Below are 25,775 nucleotides of genomic sequence, written 5' to 3' on the forward strand. Positions count from 1 at the left end.
AAGGGTCTATCCAACAAGAGGACCTAACAATTGTAAATATCTATGCCCCCAACATGGGAGCAGCCAACTACATAAACCAACTGTTAACCAAAATAAAGAGACATACTGATAATAATACATTTATAGTAGGAGACCTCAACACTCCACTCTCAGCAATAGACAGATCATCTAAGCAGAAAATCAACAAAGAAACAAGAGCTTTGAATGACACATTGGACCAGATGGACCTTATAGATAGATACAGAACATTCCAAGCTAAAACAACAGAATACACATTCTTCTCAAACGCACATGGAACTTTCTTCCGAACAGACCACGTACTGGGTCACGGATCAGGTCTCAACTGATATCAAAAGATTGAGATTATTCCCTGCATATTTTTAGACCACAATGCTTTGAAACTGGAACTTCAATTACAAAATTTGGAAGAAATTATAATACTTGGATGCTAAAGACCATCCTGCTTAAGAATATTTGGGTCAACCAGGAAATCAAAGAAGAATTTAAACAATTCATGGAAACCAATGAGAATGAAAATACACCTGTCCAAAATCTAGGGGATACTGCAAATGCAGTCCTAAGGGGGAAATACATAGCCATCTAAGCCTTATTTAAAAACAAAAATCCCGAATACAAAAATTAATTTTATACCTTAAAGAACTGGAAAAAGAACAACAAATAGGGGTGCCTGGGTGGCTCAGTGGGTGAAAGCCTCTGCCTTCGGCTCAGGTCATGATCCCAGGATCCTGGTATCGAGCCCCGCATCGGGCTCTCTGCTGAGCAGGGAGCCTGCTTCTTCCTCTCTCTCTCTCTGCCTACTTGTGATCTGTCTGTCAAATAAATAAATAAAATCTTAAAAAAAAAAGAACAACAAATAAAGCCTAAGTCACACACGAGAAGAGAAATAATTAAGTTTGGAGCAGAGATCAATGAATTAGAAACCAGAAATACAGTAGAGCAGAGCAACAAAACTAGAAGCTGGTTCTTTGAAAGATTAATAAGACTGATAAATCACCAGCCAGACTTAACCAAAAGAAAAGAGAAAGGACCCAAATTAATAAAATTGTGAATGAAAGGGGAGAGATCATGACTAACACCAAGGAAATAGAAACAATTATTAGTAATTATTATCAACAACTATATGCCAATAAATTAAGCAACTTGGAAGAAATGAATGTCTTCCTGGAAACCTATAAACTACCAAGACTGAAACAGGAAGAAATGGGCAACCTGAATAGACCAATAACCAGCAATGAGATTGAAGCAGTGATCAAAAACTTCTCAAAAAACAAGAGTCCAGGCCTGATGGGTTCCCTGGGGAATTCTACTGATCATTCAAAGAGGAGATAATACCTATTCTCCTGAAGCTGTTTCAAAAAATAGAAACAGAAGGAAAACTTCCAAACTTATTCTATGAGGCCAGCATTACCTTAATCCCCAAACCAGGCAAAGACCCCATCAAAAAGAATTACAGACCAATATCCCTGATGAATATGGATGCCAAGATTCTCAACAGGATCCTAGCTAATAGGATCCAACAGTATATTAAAAGGATTATCCATCATGACCTGGTAGGATTTATCCCAGGGATACAGCATTCAGCAATCAATCAGTGTGATAGAACACATTGATAAGAGAAGAGACAAGAACCATATGGTCCTCTCAATTGATGCAGAAAATGCATTTGACAAAATACAGCATCTTTTCCCGACTAAAACTCTTCAGAGTGTAGGGATAGAGAGAACATTCTTCAATTTCATAAAAACCATCTATGAAAAGCCCACAGCAAATATCTTCTCAATCGGGAAAAGCTGTCAGCCTTTCCCTTAAGATCAGGAACATGACAAGGATGCCTACTGTCACCTATTGTTCAAGATAGTACTAGAAGTCCTAGCAACAGCAATCAGCAACAAAAAAAGAAATAGAAGGTATTCAAATGGGCAAAGAGGAAATCAAACACTCCGTCTTTGCAGATGACATGATACTTTTATATGGAAACCCCAAAAGACTCCACCCCCAAATTACTAGAACTCATACAGCAATTCAGTAATGTGACAGTATATAAAATCAATGCACAGAAATCAATTGCTTTCCTATACACTAAAATGTAACTGCAGAAAGAGAAACTAGAGAATTGATTTCATTTACAATTGCACTAAAAACCATGAGATACCCTGGAATAAACCTAATCAAAGAGGTGAAGGATCTGTTCTCAAGGAACTACAGAACACTTATGAAAGAAGTTGAAGAAGACACAAAAAGATGGAAAAACATTCCATGCTCATGGATCAGAAGAAGAAACATTGTTAAAATGTCTATGCTGCCTAGAGCAATCTATACTTTCAACGCCATCCTGGTCAAAATACCAATGGCATTTTTCAAAGTGCTGGAACAAACAATCCTAAAATTTGTATGGAACCAGAAAAGACCCCAAATTGCCAAGGAAATGTTGAAAAAAAAAAAAAAAAAACAAAGCTGGGGACATCACGTTGCCTGATTTCAAGCTCTATTACAAAGCTGTAATCACTAAGACAGCATGGTACTGGCACAAGAACAGACACATACACCAGTGGAATAGAGTAGAGAGCACAGATATGGACCCTCAACTCTATGGTCAACTAATCTTCGACAAAACAGGAAAAAATACCAATGGAAAAGTCTCTTCAATAAATGATGCTGGGAAAATTGGACAGGTATGTGTAGAAGAATGAAACTCAACCATTCTCTTACACCACACACAAAGATAAACTCTAAATGGGTAAAAGACCTCTCAGTGTGAGACAGGAATCCATCAAAATCCTAGAGGAGAACATAAGCAATAACCTGGTCGACATCAGCCACAACAACTTCTTTCAAGACATGTCTCCAAAGGCAGAGGAAACAAAAGTGAAATGAACTTTTGGGACTACATCAAGATCAAAAATTTCTGCACAGCAGAGGAAACAGTCAACAAAACAAAGAGGTAACTCTTGGAATGGGAGAAGATATTTGCAGATGACACTACAGACAAAGGGCTGATATCCAAGATCTATAAAGAACTTCTCAAACTCAACATCCATAAAACCAAATAATCAAGTCAAAAAATGGGCAGAAGACATGAACAGACACTTCTTCAAAGAAGACATACAAATGGCTAATAGACACATAAAAAAATGTTCAACATCATTAGCCATCAGGGAAGTTCAAATCCAAACCACACTGAGATACCACCTTACACCAGACAGAATGGCAAAAATTAACAACGCAGGAAACAACAAACATTGGAGAGGATGTGGAGAAAGGGGAACCCTCTTACACTGTACCTGGGAATGCAAGTTGGTATAGCCCCTTTGAAAACATTGTGGAGATTCCTCAAAAAAGTTAAAAATAGAGCTACCCTATGACCCAGCAATTGCACTACTGTGTATTTGCCCCAAAGATACAGATCTAGTGAAAAGAAGGGCCACATGCACCCCAGTATTCATAGCAGCAACAGCCACAATAGCAGAACTATGGAAGGAGCCAAGATGCCCTTCAACAGATAAATGGATAAAGAAGACGTGGTCCATATACACAATAGAGTATTACTCAGCCATCAGAAAGGATGAACATCTGCATCAACATGGATGGAACTGGGGGAAACTATGCCAAGTGAAATAAGTCAAGCAAAGAAAGATAATTATCATATGGTTTCACTTATTTGTGGAACATAAGGAAGAGAATGGAGGACATTAGGAGAAGGAAGGGAAAAATGAAAAGGGATGGGAAATGAGAGAGGGAAACAAACCATGAAAGACTGTGGACTTTGGAAAACAAACTGAGGGTTTTAGAGGGGAGGAGGGTGAGAGGATGGGTGAGCCTAGTACTGGGTATTAAGGAGGGTATGGAATGCATGGAGCACTGGGTGTTATATGCAACCAATGAATCATGAAACACTACATCAAAAACTAATGATGTACTGTACGGTGAATAACATTCTAAAAAAAATTTTTAAAAAAGAGTCACATGCACTTCAGACTAAGCCAACTGGGCACCACTATTCGTTCTTTTCTAATTAACATTTTTAATTTTAGAAGTGTCCCAACAGAGAGTAATTTTATGAGCTATTATCCTATGTCAAGTTAGGATTTTCAAAGGTCTTTCCCAGGATTTGTTTCCTTTTTTTCCCCTTTCCTGCCTCCTCATCCCTCTAGTGATACAGAGAAAGGATACAGGTCCTGGGTGGTGAATAGAGAAAGCAGGTCCTGTAAGGGCTATGCTAGGGCACGTGGCAGAAATCACCTCTGTCATGACAGTAACTCTCTGACAGCACATAGAGGTTGAGAGAAGTTCCCACCCGTCATTTAAGGAGCAGGGCCCTGATTTCAAACCTGGACATATAAAGCTCTATGGCCTAGTAAAGGAGGCTATCTAAGAGAAGGACCCAGATCATTGCAGTTAATATGAGCTATATAGCACAGTAAAAAGAACATGGCAACTGATGAGGCCTAGAGCCAGTCTGACCATAAAAAACAACTTTTCTAAAACAATGACCATCAGTCTGGTCAGTTTTATAAGTCCCATTGAGTTCACTTATGTTTTTATAGACCACAGCACTTCTCTATTTGTGAAGACCCTTTCTCCTGGTCTTTGGTGTCCTATTGCTTCCATATTCCTCTGTTGTTGTGCCCTATGCCGAGTTGCATTGTTGGCTGGCTTCATGAGAGAACTAGAGTGCAAGAGGGGGGAACCAACACTCATAAACTTGAATACCCTCTGTGTGTCAGAGGTGTGCTGTATCCATCATGTAGTCCCCCATACAACCCCATCATGTGTCATTGGCTCCATTTTACAGAAGACATTGTTTGACCTGTGAGTTCATGTGCTTTCACCACATCATGGTGTGGGGCCTCTGGGTAGAGGTGGCAGACACCTGGTTGCAAATGGAAGTAGGAGGTTTGATGAATGTTCATTTGCTGAGCAGAGTGATGTTGTAAATAAATGACAGAGATCTTTACAGCCCTCCACTTGCTATTTGAAAAAGAGCAAGGAAAACATTTCTTACCAAATGTATGTTTCTCATGGCAAAACCAGTAAGTGGCCAATGCTAAAACATTTTTTTTCTTTTAATTCAAGTCAACAAACAAACATAGCTGTGATGGGCATGATTGGCCTTAGGATTTTGAGAAAATTCGAAGATGCAAATGGAGAGCCTTTAGTCAATATTTATTTTTTAATAACTCCTAAAGGATGATAATAATCAATTAAAAGGGTGACCACTTAGAACAAAGGAAACACACAGGAGGCCTTCAAGACCTACACCAAACAGAATAGGCTTGTGGAACCTAAAATAAACCCATCACTTAAGAATTACCTATGGGAAATTCAGTCATTATTTCTGTAAGGGCATGATGTGAAGAAATTATAATTATTTCATTTGCTAGAAATCTCTGAGGTGGGAAATAGGCAATATGAATAAAGAAAACAGTGTATGTGATCCATCTAAAGCCTTCAACAATACTGAGAGAAATGAATCAAGATGGAACTGGGGGAGGTCTACTGGGGCTTAGGAAACTAGAACTGGTTATATTCAGTTCAATTACCAAGGAAATCAGGGACTCGGAATTAAAGTACGACAAGATCTCAAAAATTACCTAATTCAATCCCTAATCTTATAAACTTATAAACTTATAAACTATATATAGTCCAGGGATGGTTTAGAACACCAGATTCTTGACACCCAGGCCAGCATTCTTCTCCTACTTTATGATGTTCTGTAACACATCAGTTAGTATCAGTTATGAAATATATATAACATATTCTACTATATACCTATTTTCCACAAGTAGTTATAGATTATAACGAAAATTACCTCAAGCTTCCCCAGGGCCAGATCAGAGCTGCCTTCAACATGCAAATATGAATTACAAATACAGAAATGAGGTTATTCTAAGGGAACTCTAGAGTAAGTTCATCAAAAAGTATATAGGAAATATGCCAGGAGACAGAATTCTAATCTCTAAATAAAATATTAGTCCCTCTGCCACAGAAATATAATGTACAATTTTATTTATTCTTGTTCAAGAAAAAAAAAACAGCTAGAGAATTTTGGAGAGCATGTGTAAAGTCAGCTCAAGTACACTTATTCTCATAATTCTCAATTCCTCACTAGAAGAGGAGGACTCCTTCGAATCAAGTGAGGTGAGTTAAGAACAAATAAAACAAAGCATTACATTGCTCAGAAAATAATAAACACGTGGAGCTCATTACCACAAAATAAGTATAGGCAAGGAATATAAATGAATTCATAGAGGTTTGCTCAAATTTATGATGTCACAGTCATAAATGGCTACTGAGAGTACTCCTAACTTTTAAGGTTAATGTCAAGGAGGAAAACTATGTCCTTTCCTGGCAAATCCCTTGAAGCCTCTGTTGTCAACACAATATTGGATTGGACAGAATGCCAGGTTTGCCTGGCAGAGCAGTTCTTCTTAAATTCCTTTTAAGTAATGGGTATCCGGACCAGAGGAACATTCATCTCTTCAATGGGAGCATAAATGAAAAATGTTCCATTTTAAACAGGAAGCTTGATGAAATGCTGCTGTTGGACTCTATTATTTATGTAATCAGAGTTGAACAAGGGGAAAAATTTTAGTTCTGCAATCAGAAGAAGGCAAGGTTTGAATCCAGGCCATGCCACTGAGTGGGCTCTGGTGCAAGTTACTTACTTTTCTGCACACAGCTTTCTTCCTCACACGTGAAATGGAAAGAAACATATCTTGCTAGAGGCATCTTGCTGAGACTTCTATAAGAAAATGCTTTGTACACTGAAAAAAAGTACATATTATTAGGTAGTGATAGTTTTAAGCAAATCTCAGTCACTTTGGGAGAGGGTCTATGAGATAGTATGAAGAGAGAGCAATCCTTGTTTTATTTTTTTTCTAAAGAGAATTTTTAAGATTCTTCAGAAAGGACCCTCAAGACCCAAGTCAGATGTCAGCTCCCCAAGGCAGAGTTTCTTTCCCCTCTAAGTTTCTAGTAACCTCTAGTCATGTCTCAAAGCATCTGTATTATTATCAGATGACCCACCTTCTTCATTTAACTGTGGTTCTCCTCTAAGACAGAGGCCTCCTCTTATTCATCTTTGTGTCCCTAATATTTATCATAGTCTTTGTACATAGCTGGCACTCAATGGATTTTGAATAAATTATTCAATATGCAGGCGATCCTGCTGTCTCAACTTTACAACAGTAAGATAAAGAAATGATTCCACTATAAAATGCAGTAAGTTAAAAGTGACTAAGGACTCTCACCCGGATCTAAAGCCTGGAGCTAGAGGCAGGAACCCTCGAAACGCTTGATAAAACCAGAGTGCCTGTTGCCTATTACCACTTACGCTTCTGTAGACAAGTCTTGTGGGTACTCCTCGCCATGGCTCAGCTCCAGACACACTTCTTCACTGACAACAAGAAATACGCGGTATTGCTTTGAAGTAACATTTGCTTTTGAAATGCTGTAAAAGCATATATTAAAAATAGAGTAATTTCCCAGTAAAATAGAGATTTTATTTCTGTTGGGAAACTTAAACTTAAAACTTAACAAGTTTTCCAATGTTAGCTGTTTAAAAAAAGTATCTTAAGGAAACTAATAAATTCTAATAGAGAAAAAATTAGAAATACAATTTGTTTTAGGTAAGATAAGTGATGTCTAACTATAATAAGACTTTGTGGGTATTCAGAACATTAAAACATGTAGATGCTGCCAATTAAGAGTTTGTTGACATATTTTAAGTGAAGTATTAAAGATATGTTAAATATGTAAAAAAAAAAAAAAAAGTGACTAAGGAGTAGAGGCCACCCAGCCCGCCCAGCTCCCCGGCGGAGAGCAAGGTTTCCTCCTGTTTCATAATCAGCCAGAACAATGTTCTACGCACATTTTGTCCTCAGTAAGAGAGGGCCTCTGGCCAAAATTTGGCTAGCGGCCCATTGGGATAAGAAGCTAACCAAAGCCCATGTGTTTGAGTGTAATTTAGAGAGCAGTGTGGAGAGTATCATCTCACCAAAGGTGAAGATGGCACTCCGAACATCAGGACATCTCTTACTGGGAGTAGTTCGAATCTATCACAGAAAAGCCAAATACCTCCTTGCAGACTGTAATGAAGCGTTTATTAAAATAAAAATGGCTTTTCGGCCAGGTGTTGTTGACCTCCCTGAGGAAAATCAAGAAGCTGCTTACAATGCTATTACCTTACCTGAAGAATTTCATGACTTTGATCAGCCACTGCCTGACTTAGATGACATCAATGTGGCCCAGCAGTTCAGCCTGAACCAGAGTAGAGTGGAAGAAATAACCACGAGAGAAGAAGTTGGGAACATCAGTATTCTACAAGAAAATGATTTTGGTGACTTTGGAATGGATGATCGTGAGATCATGAGAGAAGGAAGTGCTTTTGAGGATGATGACATGTTAGTGAGCACTAGCGCTTCTAACCTCCTGTTAGAGCCTGAACAGAGCACCAGCAATCTGAACGAGAAAATTAATCATTTAGAATATGAAGACCAATATAAAGATGACAATTTTGGAGAAGGAAATGATGGTGGCATATTAGATGACAAACTTATAAGTAATAATGATGGCGGTATCTTTGACAATCCCCCCGCCCTGTCTGAGGCAGGTGTGATGTTGCCAGAACAGCCGGAGCATGATGATATGGACGAGGATGATAACGTATCAATGGGTGGGCCTGATAGTCCTGATTCAGTGGATCCTGTTGAACCAATGCCAACTATGACTGATCAGACAACACTTGTTCCAAATGAGGAAGAAGCCTTTGCTCTGGAACCTATTGATATCACTGTCAAATAAACAAAAGCCAAGAGGAAGAGGAAGCTGATTGTTGACAGTGTCAAAGAGTTGGATAGTAAGACAATTAGAGCTCAACTTAGTGATTATTCTGATATTGTTACTACTTTGGATCTGGCACCACCCACCAAGAAATTGATGATGTGGAAAGAGACAGGAGGAGTGGAAAAACTCTTCTCTCCTTACCTGCTCAGCCTTTATGGAACAGCAGACTACTGAAGCTCTTTACACGCTGTCTTACACCACTAGTACCAGAAGATCTTAGAAAAAGGAGGAAAGGAGGAGAGGCTGATAATTTGGATGAATTTCTCAAAGAATTTGAAAATCCAGAGGTTCCCAGAGAGGACCAGCAGCAGCAGCACCAGCAGCGTGATGTTATCGATGAGCCCATTTTGGAAGAGCCAAGCCGCCTCCAGGAGTCCGTGATGGAGACCAGCAGGACCAACATGGATGAGTCAGCCATGCCTCCACCACCTCCTCAGGGAGTCAAGCGAAAAGCAGGACAAATTGATCCAGAGCCTGTGATCCCTCCCCAGCAGGTAGAGCAGGTGGAAATGCCCCCTGTAGAGCTGCCCCCTGAGGAGCCTCCGAACATCTGTCAGTTAATTCCGGAGTTAGAACTTCTGCCAGAGAAAGAGAAGGAGAAAGGGAAGGAGAAAGAAGATGACGAAGAGGAGGAGGATGAAGATGCTTCCGGAGGTGATCAGGATCAAGAAGAAAGAAGATGGAACAAAAGGACTCAGCAGATGCTTCATGGGCTTCAGCGAGCTCTTGCTAAAACTGAAGCTGAATCCATCAGTTTGCTTGAGTTATGTCGAAACACAAACAGAAAGCAAGCTGCAGCGAAATTCTACAGCTTCTTGGTTCTTAAAAAGCAGCAAGCTATTGAGCTGACGCAGGAAGAACCATACAGTGACATCATTGCAACGCCTGGACCAAGGTTCCACATTATATGAGCAGCTAGAAGCATTATAGCTAGTGTGCATTTCACTAGTGTATATGAATCGCCCCCATGTGTAGGGCACATAAAACCCTTTGAGGAAATTTAGATTTTTGTCTGTACAAAGTCTCTGCCTTCTTCTTCATTTTTTTCCAGTATTTTATCAATTTCATCTTTAAGGGAAACTGCTTATATGGATGTGTTTGTGTTTGTGTTCTGATGGAGGAAACAGGCACACCCAAGGACCCGGAAGATCATTTTAACAGTTGAGAACAGATGTGTGCAATATTGGCGCATGTAAATGTCGAGTAGCAGTTGAAAATCAGAATTTTTATCATAGTTCTCCATCACCGCATTGGAAAGGAAAACATGTCAGGGAAAAAAAGTTTGACAATTAAGTGTGAGTCTTTGAGAGAAATAAGTCGTCTTTTCCCACTAGTAACACTGGCAGTCTTGTTAACAGCTGTTTGGGGGATGGTGCCCAAAACAGACTGTCCTCTTGAGATACTATTTTAAAGTGTAATTCCGTAATGACCAAGAGGGTGTGTGAAACTGTGCTGTCAACTAAACCCCTTCAGCTACAGAATGATAGGCCTTGGTTTAAAATATTCTTTGGTAAGTCATTCCATTTGAAACTTTTTAATGAACCTGACTATCCTAAAATCTGTTGTTTTGTTTTAGGACGCTCTAAAATGAGCAGAAGTAGACTTTTTAGAGTAGAATATAAAAACGTTTATAACTTTACAGAAGCTCTAAATCAAAGTTTTAAAAAGATGTTTGGATATATTTGAGGACTCAGATCATGAAAATGGAAATTGCTATGCCAATTAAAAGGACAGATTGATGGGAAATGAGACACCTGGTTGACTTAACCCTTAAGCAGACAATGCTGTTAATAACTAATGGCTTCTCTGATATTTATTATAAGTTTTAGTACTGATCTTTTCCCAATGCTGCACACTCCTGTGTTTGAAACTATTTTAATGACTTTGCAACAGCAATCCTATATCCAGTTTCCTATAATTTAAGAAAAGCATCCAAATAAAGGCTTTATTATTAACAGACCAGGTAGCACCAGAAATTATGTGACTGTTATGATTATCAGAACATGTCTTAACTTTTTAGGGCAAAATTACTCACACAATGAAAGTTCTAGCTTAAGTGTTGGCACTTTTGTGGGAAAAAAAATCACTTTTGAAACTCAGACTTCAGTGTATACCCAGTAATTTTAAATTATGTGAAATGTTTTAAATTAGTGAACTCGTAATTACTGTTTTGGTGATTCAGTTTCTTGAGAATGGTAAGTGTATAAAATTACTATTGCAGCTTTATTTTCAATATGTGCCTGTAAACCATGGATTTTTCTCCCTTTGTAAAAAGTTATTTGTAGATAATTGAATGTTTGATTATAGAAAGGTCATTAGTTTCTTGTTAACACATTTTGTTAGTCTGGTTTTGTTGTTTATCGGGTTTAATATTGTTCTTGAAAATAGTTGATGCTATTTTATGTATAACTTTTCTAATAAAAGTTGTGGTATAAGCTGTAAAAAAAAAAGTGACTAAGGAGTAACATAAAGACTGATCCTCTGCTTTCCTAATTTCTAGACTTTAGTCTCTAAGTCCCTAATTTGGGAATAATAGCATCTTCGTCCTTTTCACATAAAAAATAAAAGGCAAGACATGGATCACTGAGTACTGAAATATTTACAAATGGCACATATTTACAATCCTAAAATCACATTCCTAAAAACCTTTTAAAATAAGATGAATATAACGTTTGACCATAACATCAAATTTTAGGTAAGTACAAGATTGCAGAGTCTGGTCACCAGACTCTCCTTCATTTTCTTCAAAGAGAAAACCTCCAGCTTTGTTAGCTTCAGAATTCAATAAAGGGATCAAAATTAATGTGAAAATGCAAACTTCATATTCAGTCCAGGACATGAACCAACAGTTGCAGTTATTTAGATCTTTTTTAAATATCTAGGAAATTTTCTCTTCTAGTTCATAAAGTTAGAAAGGTAAATAGGAAGTTAAATAAGTATGCCTGCCAATGATATAGAAAAAGAATTGCATACTGTATGCTATATAACCAAGTGGGATTTATCCCAGGTATGCAAGGTATGCAAGACTGTTTAACTTGCAGATGACAATGATATCACGCATAGAAAACGCAGAAGACTCCACCAAAAATCTACTTGGAATTGATACATGAATTCAATAAAATCATAAGTTACAAAATCAATATATAGAAATCCATTGCATTTCTATACACTAATTAAGTAGCAGAAAGAGAAATTACGAAAATAAGCACAAAGATCAGCAGAACAGAATACAGAGCCCAGAAATAAACCTATGATTAAGTGATCAATTACTCTTTGACAAAGGCATAAATGTGCAATGGGAAAAAGTCTCTTCAACACTGGTGTTGGGAAAACTGGAGACCTACATGCAAAAGAATGAAATGGGACTGCTTTCTTACACCATATACAAAAATAAACTCAAAATGAATTAAGGACCCTAATGTGAGACCTTACTGAATCGGAGAAGATATTTGCAAATGACATATTTGATAAAGGGCTACTATCCAAAATATATAAAGAACTTAAACAACTCAATGCCAACCCCCCCCACAAATAATCCAATTAAAAATAGGAGAAAACATGAACACTTTTTCAAAGAAGACATTCAGATGGCCATTACACACATGAAAAGATGCAAAACATAACTCATCATCAGAGAAATGCAAATAAAAACCACAATGAGAGGGGCGTCTGGGTGGCTCAGTGGGTTAAAGCCTCTGCCTTCAGCTCAGGTCATGGTCTCAGGGTCCTGGGATCGAGCCCCACATCAGGCTCTCTGCTCAGCGGGAACCTGCTTCCTCCTCTCTCTCTGCCTGCCTCTTTACTTGTAATCTCTGCCTATCAAATAAATAAATAAAATCTTTAAATAAAGTTTATTTCTTTACATTATAATTTTAAAAAGCACAATGAGATATCAACTCATACCTGTCAGAATGGCTAAAATCAAAATTATAAGAAACAAGTGTAGTAAAGATGTGGAGAAAAAGGTGCCATGCACTGTTGGTGGGAATGCAAACTGGTATAGCCACTGTGGAAAACAGTATGGAGGCTCTTCAAAAAATTAAAAATGGAATTATCATTTGACCCAGTAAATCTTCTACTGGGTATTTATCCAAAGAATACAAAAGCACTAATTCAAATAAGTCACATGCACCCCTATGTTTATTGTAGCATTATTTACAATAACCAAGATATGGGAACAATCCAATTGTCTGTTGGTAGATAAATGGATAAAGAAGGTGTGGTATTTATATACAATGGAATATTACTCAGCCTTAAAAAAGAAGAAAATCTTGCCATTTGCAACAACATGGATGGACCTAGAGGGTATAATGCTAAGTTGAAATAAGTCAGTCAAGGAAACACGAATACCATATGATTTCATTCATATGTACAATTTAAGAAACAAAATAAATTAATAAAGAAAAAAAGAGACAAACCAAGAAACAGACTCTTAACTACAGAGAACAAAAAGATGGCTACCAGAGGGGAGGTAGGTGGGGTGGGTGTGGGTGGGTGAAAGAGGTGAAGAGGATTAAGAGTATACTTGTGATGAGCACTGAGCAACATACAGAATTTTCGAATCACTACATAGTATACCTGAAACTAATATAACACTGTATGTTAATTATAATGGAAATAAAATTTTTAAAAAATTAATTAATGTAAACTCTATCACATTTGCAGGCCTTAAATGAAAGGCACATAATCATATCAATAAATGCTGAAAAGCATTTGAAAAATTCTAACACCTATTTGTGAAAAATAAAACTCTCAGTAAACTAAGAATAGAAGGAAACTTCCTCACATTGATAAAGAGCAGCTACAAAATATCTACAACTAACACCATACTTAATGGTGAGAAATTAGAAGCTTTCTCACTAAGATCAGGAGCAAGGCAAGGATCTCCCCTCTTACCATTCCCTTTCACCACTGTACTGGAAGTTCTAGCTAATAAGACAAGAAGAGAAGAAAGGGAAGGGTATACAGTTTGGGAAGGAAGAAATAAAACTGTCTTTGTTCACAGATGATCATGTAAAAAATCTGTAAGAAAAAGCAACAACAAATAACTTCCTGGAATTAACAAGCAATTATAGCAAGGTTGTAGGGTACAAGGTTAGCATACAAAAGTCAATCTGTCTCCTGTGTAACAGCAATGAACAAGTGGAATTTGAAATTTAAAACAAAATACCACTTATAATAGCACCCAAAAATACTTAGGTATATAAAGCTAACCAAATCTGAACAAGATCTCTACAGGCAAAACTTTGATTTTATTTGAGTAAAATGAAAGAACTAAATAAATGGAGAGATATTCTATGTTCATTGATAGGAAGACTCAATATTGTCCAGATGTCAGTTCTTCCCAATTGGATCTATAGATTCAATGCAATCCCAGTCAAAATCCCAGCAAGTTATTTTGTGGATTAGCAACAAACTGATTCTAAAGTTTGTACAGGGAGTAAAAGGCCCAGAACAGCCATAACAATATTAAAGAAGAACAAAGCTGGAGGACTGACATCATCCAACTTCAAGATTCACTATAAAGCTGTAAGAATCAAGACAGTATGGTACTGATCAAGAACAGTTCCAGAACAGAAGAACAGAACAAAGGTTACATTAAGTAGATTCATGGGACAGAAGAGTGCCTAGAAACAGACCCCCCCCATAAATAGTCACCTGGTCTTTGACAAAGGAGCAAATACAAAAGAATGTGGCAAACATCATCTTTTCACCCAATGTTGGAAAAACTGGACATTTACATGTGAACAGATTGATATAGACACAGACCTCATACCCTTCACAAAAATTAACTCGAAATGGATGACAGACCTAGATATAAGATGCAAAACCATAAAACCCCTAAAATATAACAGAAGAGAAAACCTAGATGACTTGGGAATGGCAATAACTTTTCCAGATACAACACAAGGTACAATCCATGAAAAAACTGATTAAATGGACTTCATTAAAATTAAAGACTCCCACTCTGTGAAAAAGAATGTCAAGAGAATGGGAAGATAAGCCACAGACTGGGAGAAAATATTTATAAAAGACACATCCAATAAAGGACTGTTATTAAAGATATATAAAGAACTCTTACAACTCGACAATAACAAAACAACCTAATTTATTTATTTATTTATTTATTTTTAAAGATTTTATTTATTTATTTATTTGACAGAGAGATCACAAGTAGACAGAGAGGCAGGCAGAGAGAGAGAGAGAGAGAGGGAAGCAGGCTCCCCGCTGAGCAGAGAGCCCGATGCGGGCCTCGATCCCAAGACCCTGAGATCATGACCTGAGCCGAAGGCAGCGGCTTAACCCACTGAGCCACCCAGGCACCCCAAAACAACCTAATTTAAAGAAGGGCCAAAGAGACACCTCACCAAAGAAGATACACAGATGGCAAATTAACATGTGAAAAAATACTCCACATCGTATGTCATTGGGGAAAAGCAAATTAAAACAAAGGGGTTCCACCACACACCTAGCAGAATGGTCAAAATCCCAAATCTGGCAACACCAAATGCTAGTAAGGACATAGAGAAACAGAAATTGTCACTTATTGCTGGTGGGAATGCAAAATGGTACAGTCACTTTGGAAGATAGTTTGGCTGCTTCTTATAAAACAAAATATACTCTTACCATCCCATTCATCAATTGTGCTTCTTGACATTTATCTAAAGGACTTGAAAACTTATGACCACACAAAAACCTGCAAATAGATGCTTACAAAAGCTTTCTTCGTGATTACCAAAACTCGGATATAAGCCATGAAAAGACAAGGTGGAACCTTAGGTGCAGGTCACTAAATGAAAGAAGCCAGCCTGAAAAGGCTACTTACTATGGGATTCCTACATCCTGCAAGAGGCAAAACTATTCCAGAGACAGTAAGAGGATCAGTGGCTGCCATGGGTTAGGGGTCCGGGGTGGGGTGGGGGGGATGAACAGGCAGAGCACAGTGGATTTTTAAAGCAATGAAACTTCTCTGTAGGGTATTATAATAATGGATACATGTCCTTATACATTTGTCCAAACCCACAGAATGAACGCACAGCACCAAGAATGTCATGTAAACGCGTGAGTGTCAGCAGAGGATCATCAATGACAAATGGCCCATTCTGATGGAGGATGTTGATAATGAGGGGAAGCTACACATGTTGTGGGGAGCAGGGGGTACCTGAGAAATCTCTGTATCTTCCTCTCCATTTTGGTGTGATCCTAATACTGCTCTTAATAAGTGAAGTCTAATAAACAAATAAGCAAGCACGTATATAGATGCATCTGTGTGTGTGCAACCGTGTGCTCGCACATGTGTGTGTCCTTTCCTCATTTTCAGTAGCTGAAAGGATGAGTGAAATGGGTCAACAGGCCCCGGAGAGCAGCATCTTCCCCTGCACCCAGGAGCTAGCCCAGCCCCACTGCCACCTGGATGAGACCGTCTCATGCACTTTACTCAGCACCCGCACCCCCAGCACTTGCAGCCCTGCTTGCAAAGCCGACCCTCAGCTCCTGTGAATTCTGAAATGCTCTCCACTAACAGACACGGTCTCTCTTGTCAAAGGGCCTGGAATGAATGTTTATTTCACGTCTATTCTTCCTTGGCTTATTTATAGCCAGACTGACTTCGCAGCCCTCAGATTTCAGCCTTTTTATTCTCCAAGGCCAAATTTACATGGCTAGTTAATATCATCTTGGTTTATTCTGACCAACGACACCTATATACCTCTCCCACCTCTCTGCACCCTACACTAACTTTATTGTCATTATTTCCCACTGTCAATCTCATATTGGAATAGGAGACATGGCTCTACTTTGTCATGGTGAGAAGCTTATCCTGCAAATTTTCAGTTTCTTAGGTCTTGCGTGAATGGTTGTGCTTATCTCATGTGTGCTTCTAGGCATCTCCAGGGCTCTGCATTTTAACTTCGTACTTCTAAAAGCATCTGTACAGAGATAATATTAATGTTATTGCAACAGACAGGCAGAGCCTCATTTCTCTCTGCTTTGACTGAAAACGCCTGTTCGTAGCGAACATGTGCAGACATTGGCGTTTTTGTGTGAGGTCTGAATGTGTGTGGGTCCAGCCATTGATGGCAGGAAGAAATAAGACACAGCTGCCAGATGGTTTGGTTTAAAAAAAAAAAAAATACCAGTCAAATTGACTGGTGATCCACAACTATTAAAATTATTTTCCCAAAGGATCCTTTATTTGGGGGCTGGGAAAAACTCCTAAATGTACTCTCAGTGGCTGGGCAGAGTGGGGGACCTAAAGGTCATGTATCTCTCCAAGTAGCTACTTAACTTAAAGATGTTGGGTGTTTTAAATTCTGCATGCAACTGTTGATCATATTTAAATTTTTTAAATACCTGATTTAGAATTGAGAGTAGGAAGGTAGAAAGTGATAGATAATCGGAGTCAGAGTTAAGTTCTAGTCTCTCCTGCTAATTTATTATCCTCAATGCAGCCCTAAGCCTCAGTTTACTGCTCTGTATAATGGAGGTAAAAAAAATCTGCTCTGACTTAGGTCATAGCATAGGGCTGTTTAAAGATCTTGAGATAGGGTGCCTGGGTGGCTCAGTCATTAAGCGTCTGTCTTTGGCTCAGGTCATGATCCCAGGGTTCTGGGATGGAGTCCCGCTTTGGGCTCCCTGCTCAGCAGGAAGCCTGCTTCTCCCTCTCCCACTCCCCCTGCTTGTCTTCTCTCTCTGACTGTGACTCTCTCTCTCTCACTCAAATAAATAAAATCTTTTTTTTTTTTTAAGCCCACAAACTAAAGAACTGCTGGTGGAGGCAACAGAGTCAAATCCCACATCCGGTCTATGACTAAACTCAACCACCCCAGATTCCTGTGCCCACTAAATGCGATGACTTTTTTCCTAAGAAATACACAGAGAGTAAATAGAATGGAATGTCATCTTCCCTGAATGACGCTGTTCTCAAGGATGAGGTTTCTCTACGACCTCTGTACCACACACTATGGAACAGTAGCATCCAGGAACATTTTAAAAGTAGAAAGGAGCGAGTACGTTGTAGAGGTCTACGAATTACTACACAGAGCACTAAAATACTCTAAAATCTCTATTTCTAAGCTGTTATTCCATCTCAAACGGAAGAAGTTCACATTTTAACAGAAGTCTGCTTATAACCACTAAGTGAAACTACAACTCTGTAACCTTTAACTGTGTTCCTCATTAGGTCCTAAGGACTAGGGATGTACAAGTAACGATTATGACTTTTGCAAGAACCATAATATTGAGCAGCCATGAGCATGAAACTGTAAGGTTATAATATAAAAAAAAAAATAGGCTCAGGGCATATAAACATTTCAATTAAAAAGACACAGTAAGGGGCGCCTGGGTGGCTCAGTGGGTTAAAGCCTCTGCCTTCCCAGGCTCCTGGGATCGAGCCCCGCATCGGGCTCTCTGCTCAGCGGGGAGCCTGCTTCCCCCTCTCTCTCCCTGCCTGCCTCTCTGCCTACTTGTGATCTCTGTCAAATAAATAAAATCTTTAAAAAAAAACACACACACAGTAAGAGATATTGTCCCAGAACTCCATTTCTCTAACTGATTTCTCACCATTCTTATTACACAGCATAACAAAACCTGGGAGTAATTGAAGAAAAATGTGCAGTTCAGAAATCACAAAAATCAAAGTCAAAATATATATGTTCTGTTCCAACCCCACCATTTGCTAGTATTGTGACACAGGACAAGTTACCCTGCTCTCTTAGATCCAGTCTGCTGGCCTATACATCCCACCTCATGGGTTGATGTGGGGTCGAAAAATGTTATGACAGAGAGTGTAAATTTTTATAAACTCTGCATTCCCATTCTGTTTTTAAAACATGGTTTGCGAGAGATGGAGTGAATCAGGAAACTGGCTTTTAAGTTTGCTCTTTTTGAAGGCTGAGCTTTTCACACATAATTTTATTTTAATAACTTTATCCAAACAAGCATTTGTGACCCCACACTATGAGATCTTTGCAACACAATTACCCACTACAATGATAAAGCAAAGCGTTCTCTTCAGGTGTATGTTATTCCATCACTAAACTTTCTTAGGCACTTGATGGAACTAACTTTAGATACACCTTAGTTTTGAGGACAGGCTGTGGCGTGAGCAATAAATGAGCAAAATTTTAAATATGGACGTGGAGCAATGCAATGCCTCCCTGCTCCCGTATTCCGATGCGGGGAGCCCAGCCAACTTGGGCAAAGGCGAGTAGCTTTCCAAGGCAGTTGCTAAGCTCAGTATCTGGAGCAACCAGTCACCTCATGTGAAATTCTTTTCATCTTCCCTCCACTATCCTGTGAAAACCAGGAGGATTTCTGAAAGGTTCAGAGCTTCTCGATCGCTGCAACGAGGAGGCTTTCTTCTAGTTCGAGCTCATGAGAGGAAGGACAATTTCATGTTAACCATACACACAAGATGACAGGGAAGGAGGCGAGCGGATGGCCTGAAATACATATGCAAACCCTCCCTTGGAAGCTTGCTTTTCACTATCTTGTACAAAGTTAATGGAAACCAAGGAACTACCATTCCAGAATCTTCGCCCCTTTAATCCTTAATAACCAAATAAAAATGGGCAGCCGGTATTCAGGAGCAGCTCTAGCAAACAGACCTCCAGGAGACAAGGCTCCCTACAGACTTTCCCTTGATCTTAAAGCTTAACTTGAAACATTTATATGCATGGAGCACCTGGCCAGGAGATGTGAGAAGGCCTTTTTTTCACCTTCGCTCTATTTCTATCTTTAATAATAAATTCTTAGCTTTCTTTCTTTTCCTTCCTGGAAACTGATTTCATTCTAAATAATGGTTTTTGTTCTTTCGTAATAGTTTAAGAAAAGCAAGACAAACTTGAAAACCCCCTATTAATACCCATCAGGTCGATCGGTATCCTCTTTGCTTCAGGAAAGATGAAGCAGAAGTCAGGGCAGGTTAATTCCAATCAGGTTGAGAACTTCTTTTGTTTGAATTCAAAGGACTCAGGTTAACCTATTATGCAATTTCGCATCGGCTGGCACACAGATCTTCTTGCTGGGGGGACAGCAGATGAGCTCAGCAGCCTGACCGCACGGGCTTAAATCCGTAAGAGTCAGAATTACTGTTGGATGTTCAACTGAGGAGGAAAAAGCTGGTCCCGAAATGGTAAGGCCATCTGGGTCACGTCCTCAACAAAGATACAACGCATTTAATAGTGAAAACACACACAGAGTGCGATAAAGCCTTTCTCCCAAACCAGGTCAAACCCAGGACAGAAGCCATATAGCTACTTTTGAAATAAATGTGTTTCAAGAAAGGAGTCCTAGTTCCTAAGGATCCTTTCTCCTCTTTCTGTCTTACTTCATCCCATATGTTTCAGGAGGCCTCACCCAAAGAAACACACAATACAAAAGGATACAATAAGTAGTCGAAATTGGAGCAAAGGGGGAAATGGGTAAAAGAGCAAATGGTGAAGGGAGTCTTCCCCCTTGTGTGGCTGCTGGGAGGTGGAAGGTACAAGCGTGCCTCTGGAGGGCCCAGAGCAGTGCCTGTCATCGCCTGGTGCTGGTCCCATCCCGCAGCTTCGCCTTCTCTAAGTTCACTCTGCACGCCCGAGGGATGCCTCTAAAAGGCACATCAGATCGGGCCTTATTCCTACTCACAGCACAGGGATGGCTTCCTGCTGTATTTAGGGTCAGGTCAGAATTCCTCCCTGAAGCTTACTGGGCCCTCGTGACCTGGCGCTTCACGGCTCTCGACCCTGTCTCAGGGGCCCCTGCCACTCTGGCCCACCCCCCCACACCGGCCACACTACACCTCCCTCAGTAATGCCCACCTTCCTCGCACAGCTTGGCCTCTCCACTGGGTGAACTTGCACTTCAACTTCCTCCAGTTCTGGGTTCATCTCCAGTTCACATGCTCCGGAAACACACCCGTGCACATCCTCCCTCATCATGGCATCTGTCACACTTTACTACTTCCTTAAAAGCTTGCTTTTGCTGGCTGGTAACACTCTCTGACGACAGGAACTGAGTCTAGGTTGCTGTGTATTTTATCCCCAGCATCTAGCAGAGTGCCGGACATTTAGCAGTATGTTGTTGTTCGTTGTGTGAATAAATAAGAGTAACCATAACTCCCGTCTACTAAGCATTTACCCAGGGCCACAAAAGATGCCCAATGTTTTACTTCCATTATCTTTGTGATAAAACAGGAAATATTCTTCACAGTAAAGCCTGAGGCAGATTATGACCACCTTCATTTTATAGATGAGGAAACCGAGGTTTCTTGTGTAACTACCGGTACTAAGCTACCAACCTGATTCTCAAGTTTGAACTCTCACCACCATGTTGTACTGCCTTTCTAAAGATAAATGATGCTTCCTTACAGCCTAAGCAAACAAGGAACAATGCTCAGTTACAAGATTTATAGCATCTAAAAACAAAACAAACAAACCCAAAAAACATGCACCAGCTGTTGGGGAGAATCATGGCTTTTCCTAGATTTTGAAACTTAAAATATTTCTTCCCTAGGTCATATCAAAGTATTTCCCAGTGACCTGATTTTGTGGATGGTAGCCTGGGAACCCCTGCAGGGAGGAGAAGAGATTTTCTAGAGCCTCTTCCTAGAATGTCCCTTAATATGTGCCAGTAGTACCATATATAGAAGCATACTGAGGGGGCATCTGGGGTCTCAGCAGGTTAAGTGCCTGCCTTCAGCTCAGGTCATGATCCCAGAGTTCTGGGATCGAATCCTGAGTCAGGCTCCCTGCTCCACAGGGAGTCTGCTTCTCCCTCTCCCTCTGTGATCTCTCCAGCTCTCACTCTCTCTCAAATAAATAAATGAATAAATCTTAAAAAAAAAAAAAAAAAGGCACACAAGAGTCCGTTCTCCACCAGGGAAACTACACAGTTCTGTGCTGATCTGGCTTAAAGCAATGGGTTAGTTAATTTGCCAAAATCAAACTCAGCAAATATTCATGGGGTTACTTTAAGATCATTTTCCCCTTAGAAGAGAGAGGAAGCAGACAGCTGGCAGGGAAGAGCTGGTGATCGTCTCTGACCTGGCACAGTAATGATGTGTGTGCAGGGGAACTGGCTTTGCCTGCTTGGGTCTCACTGAGAGAAGTAGTATCTGGGCCCAGCTTCCTCCTCTGTAACCTGGAGACCCCGCCGTCGAAAGGGTCCTTTCAGCTCTCTCGTTCCCTCAGTTGTCAGTGGCCGCTCTCCTCAGAAGGTGCCATGGTCTGTGTTTTGTTTAGAAGTTGAAACCCTGCTGCCCCCTCTAAAAGCTTGGGAATGTTTGGGTCTTGGTCATAAAAAGTCAAAAAAACGAACCAAGCAATTTTGGCTACCCTCTCCTATGGTCTGCTGCCACAGGAGAGAAGAAGCCTTCAGCCACAGAAAATCTCTCTCTCTCTCTCTCTCTCTCTCTCTCTCTCTCTCTCACACACACACACACACACACACACATCTTTTCTGATAGGTGTAACTGTCTACTTTGGGATCCAGTGGTGTCTGCACACTTGCTTTCTGCCTCTGCCAGAGAGTCTCTGGAATGAGCATGCTTTGACCAATTATTGCTGCTCTGTCCCTGCTTCCCCACCTTGGAAGCATTTCTCCCTAAGTTCCAATTATGGTCATTTGACGGCAACTCCTCTTCAGCACTGTGAATGGAAATCTTGGATTTTGTGAAGAGAGAAGTCCATAAAGGAGAGCAAATTTTCTCTTTAATCACATCATTACAACACCTCAACAAAGTCAGTTATATATGTGAGTCTTTTCCCTTTAAAACCATGCGCCTCTGCATCTGTTTTTAAAAAGAGGCACTTCTTATCTTGCAAACATTTGCAGTTACTGCTCAACCCTTACATTATCCTCATAAAATGGCTCTGGAGTGGGTAAATAGTAGAAAGTCTTGGAACAAAATTGACTCCCTTTTCCCATAAAGATGTGATTGAAAAAAAATACACAAAAATCTGAAAATTCTAGGATAAGAGGGGTTGGAATCTTTAGACTATTTCCATCCCACTTATTTGCTTTTAAGGATTCTGTAAATAAATGAGTCTAATTCTATCAACTGGGAGAGAAGAATAAAGCTGTCTACATATAAGACAAGCAGTTTTATTCTTTCTGTTAGCCACAATTCTGCAATAGTTGGTTTATACTCTCTATGTATGATTTTCAGTATTTTATTCTGAATTTCTTTTAACTCAACACTTATTAGATATCTTATATCCTCTTATTTTCAGTTAAGTCCTCCATAAATAAGGGAAATAGTAAAAAGTTCAAAACTATTCAGAAGAAAAAACTGTAATTAGTTGAGAAATAAGTCCAAACTTCAAAAGAACAACAAACATGTAAAACAAAGGGTGTTGATGTATTTGTCTTGACAAAGATAAGGGGCATTTTTATATTTTTTTTAGTAACAAAGAAAAGTAGTCACCTTAACTTTGTGAAGGGAAATTCCAGTTAGACTTCTAGAGAAAAAGATCTTACGTGTTTGAAAGGCAGTACGTGTGTGGTCTATGTAGGAACAGAAACTCGGTAGCTACTCATCTTGGGGAGCGGGAAGGCAGGCTTCCAAAATGGAAGAACACAGCTAATGATTTCTGAGATTGGTTCCTGCCAGCCTTAGGGACTGGCAAGTCGCCCAATGTTTAGTAAACAGCCCTTACTTAGTGGAGGGTGGCCTAGTGCTTGAAAAGAACACGCACGTCTCTCATGGGTATCTCCTGCTCATCAGTACATGCAGACCTCAAGAAACTTTGGTGCTGAATTAATGCCAAGCATCTCAAGTGGCACAGACCGTCTTCCATTAGAGGCAGGTAAGGAGAGGCACCATTTTATTTTATTTTATTTTTTTTAGCAACCAGGTTTAAAAACAAAAAGAAAAATTGCCCATGCTCATCCCAAACTTTTCGATAGCTTGTCAAAATAAGGGACAGTGGAAGCATACAACATAACAAAATGCAAACACCAAACCCAGTCCTTCGAAGAAACTCCTCAGCGTTCCCTACGTGGTTCAATCACACTGCTCATTAAACAAGTCATTTTAATACTCACTGTCAGCCCAATCTTCCAGGTGCCAGGATTTCCTTTTGAAGAGAGAAGGTACGCTATGGGCCAGCTTTGCAGAGAGGTAAACATATGGAAACCAGGACAGGCTTTTCTGGTACTCAGGATCAGCCCCTTCTAAATTTAGAGGCCTCCCTCCCTCTCTCTCTCTCTCTTTTTTCTGGTTTAAAATATTTTTAAAATTTATTTTAATTTTTCAGTTTGCACAGAAACAAGGTGCTGTGAAATACACCTCAAGTGTCTTTTAAAAATTAAAACAGGATTGATTTGTAGTGTCATGGTTCCTGCTAATCAAAATCACTGACAATTTTTCAGGAGGGAAGAGGTATGGTTTAACTCTCTCACTAGAGAGCACTGCTTCCTTCTTCTATTTTGATCTAAATCTGAATATTTTTCTACAGATAATCCTCTTGCATTTTTTAAGGGAGAGGAACGGGGAATAAAATTCTCAGAAAATAAATGTTTATTTGGACCCACAGATTCCTCAGGGCCTAGATGGACGAACGGAACTCCAGATCCCTCTGCTGGCCCAGCTCAGGACGTGCTTCTCCTGGAAGTGCAAGGTCAGAGTCCTCAGCCTCTAAGTTAAAACTTGCAGGGTAGAATGTTCTGTTTACTCTGTTCCTCCTGCCAAGGACCAGCACTGGCATGCAGGGAGTGGTTAAGTGTGGACACCACTTAGGACAAGAAAAACAAGCCTCCACCCAAAGGAGGATTCCTGTAAATTGTATATGTACTCTGAAACCAATGCATAGTTCAATTCATGTACCACTTTCTGTTTCTTTTTTTTCTTGCCATTGGATTTTAAACATTAGAAATGACTTCTAACATATGGGAATCTTTTTGTCTTTAAATTCAAGAATTTCTTAACCACAGAAACAAAAAGAGACAGAGGGATTTAACAAAGCAGTAAGTTTCCCAGAAACTTGCCTTCTAGCAACAAAAAGTCATATAACTACAGTTAGGTGAACAGCAGATTTGATGCCTTGGAACTGGTGAATCATGTTATGGCATCCTGGTGTTCTTTCTTCTATGAAACCAAAATCTTCTATGGTGGTTTTAAAAGGTATCTGTACCTTAATTTTAAACACATTCAAGAAAGCACCATCCTCTTTAAATAGTCATTACAAGGACCTTTATATAAACCCATGAATTAACTTCAGAAAAGTGTGATTTTTTTTCTAATGCTAATTGCCATATTTTTAATGTCAAAAAAATGATGACATTGGATAAAGGAAAAAACTCACGAAGTCAGTTGATTCAAATAGGTCAAGGCAAATAATATATAAACAGTGATTAGCTCGTCCCAAGCTATCACATTTATTTTTTTTTTAATTTTTTTTTAAGATTTTTATTTATTTATTTGACAGAGAGAGATCACAAGCAGGCAGAGAGGCAGGCAGAGAGAGAGGAGGAAGCAGGCTCCCCGCTGAGCAGAGAGCCCGATGCGGGACTCGATCCCAGGACTCTGAGATCATGACCTGAGCCGAAGGCAGCGGCTTAACCCACTGAGCCACCCAGGCGCCCCAAGCTATCACATTTAATCAAAAAGTAAATAAATACCCAGAGGAAAAAGAGAGAGAGAGACTCAGAGCAAATAATGACAGAGAGAGACTGAGACAGAGACACACAGAGAAAGAGAAATAGAGGAGAAAAGAAGAAAATGAGAAATGACCAAATAAACCAGTATTTCATATAGCTGATGGGTCTCCCAAATTTTTCAAAAGTGGTAATTAATGATTTTTCATGATCTTAATACATAATGTGAAAACAGAGGGACATCATTCTGGAATATCCGAAATTATTTCTATACAAATCCACCATGCACCAGGTTGAGAATCTCCCATTATGAGAAACACACAGGAGAA

The 25,775-nt window shown here is 39.5% G+C and overlaps 1 protein-coding gene and 1 long non-coding RNA gene across 2 annotated transcripts in view; one reads left to right on the plus strand and one right to left on the minus strand.

The window, feature by feature from the left end:
* Positions 1-6,685: 6,685 nt before the first annotated feature.
* Positions 6,686-25,775, minus strand: part of LOC125093018 (uncharacterized) — a 31,789-nt gene continuing 12,699 nt past the window's right edge. Inside the window, exon 3 of the long non-coding RNA XR_007125130.1 lies at positions 6,686-6,785. This is a non-coding gene — a long non-coding RNA (uncharacterized LOC125093018). The remainder of the gene's footprint in view (positions 6,786-25,775) is intronic.
* On the plus strand, positions 7,815-10,745 carry LOC125093017 (double-strand-break repair protein rad21 homolog). The gene is given in 2 exon segments (XM_047717596.1): positions 7,815-8,997; positions 9,000-10,745. Coding segments are annotated over 2 exon segments (1,896 nt in total). The 5' UTR covers positions 7,815-7,878; the 3' UTR covers positions 9,777-10,745.

The sequence above is a fragment of the Lutra lutra genome, chromosome 2, assembly GCF_902655055.1.
Source record: "Lutra lutra chromosome 2, mLutLut1.2, whole genome shotgun sequence".
Taxonomy (NCBI): domain Eukaryota; kingdom Metazoa; phylum Chordata; class Mammalia; order Carnivora; family Mustelidae; genus Lutra; species Lutra lutra.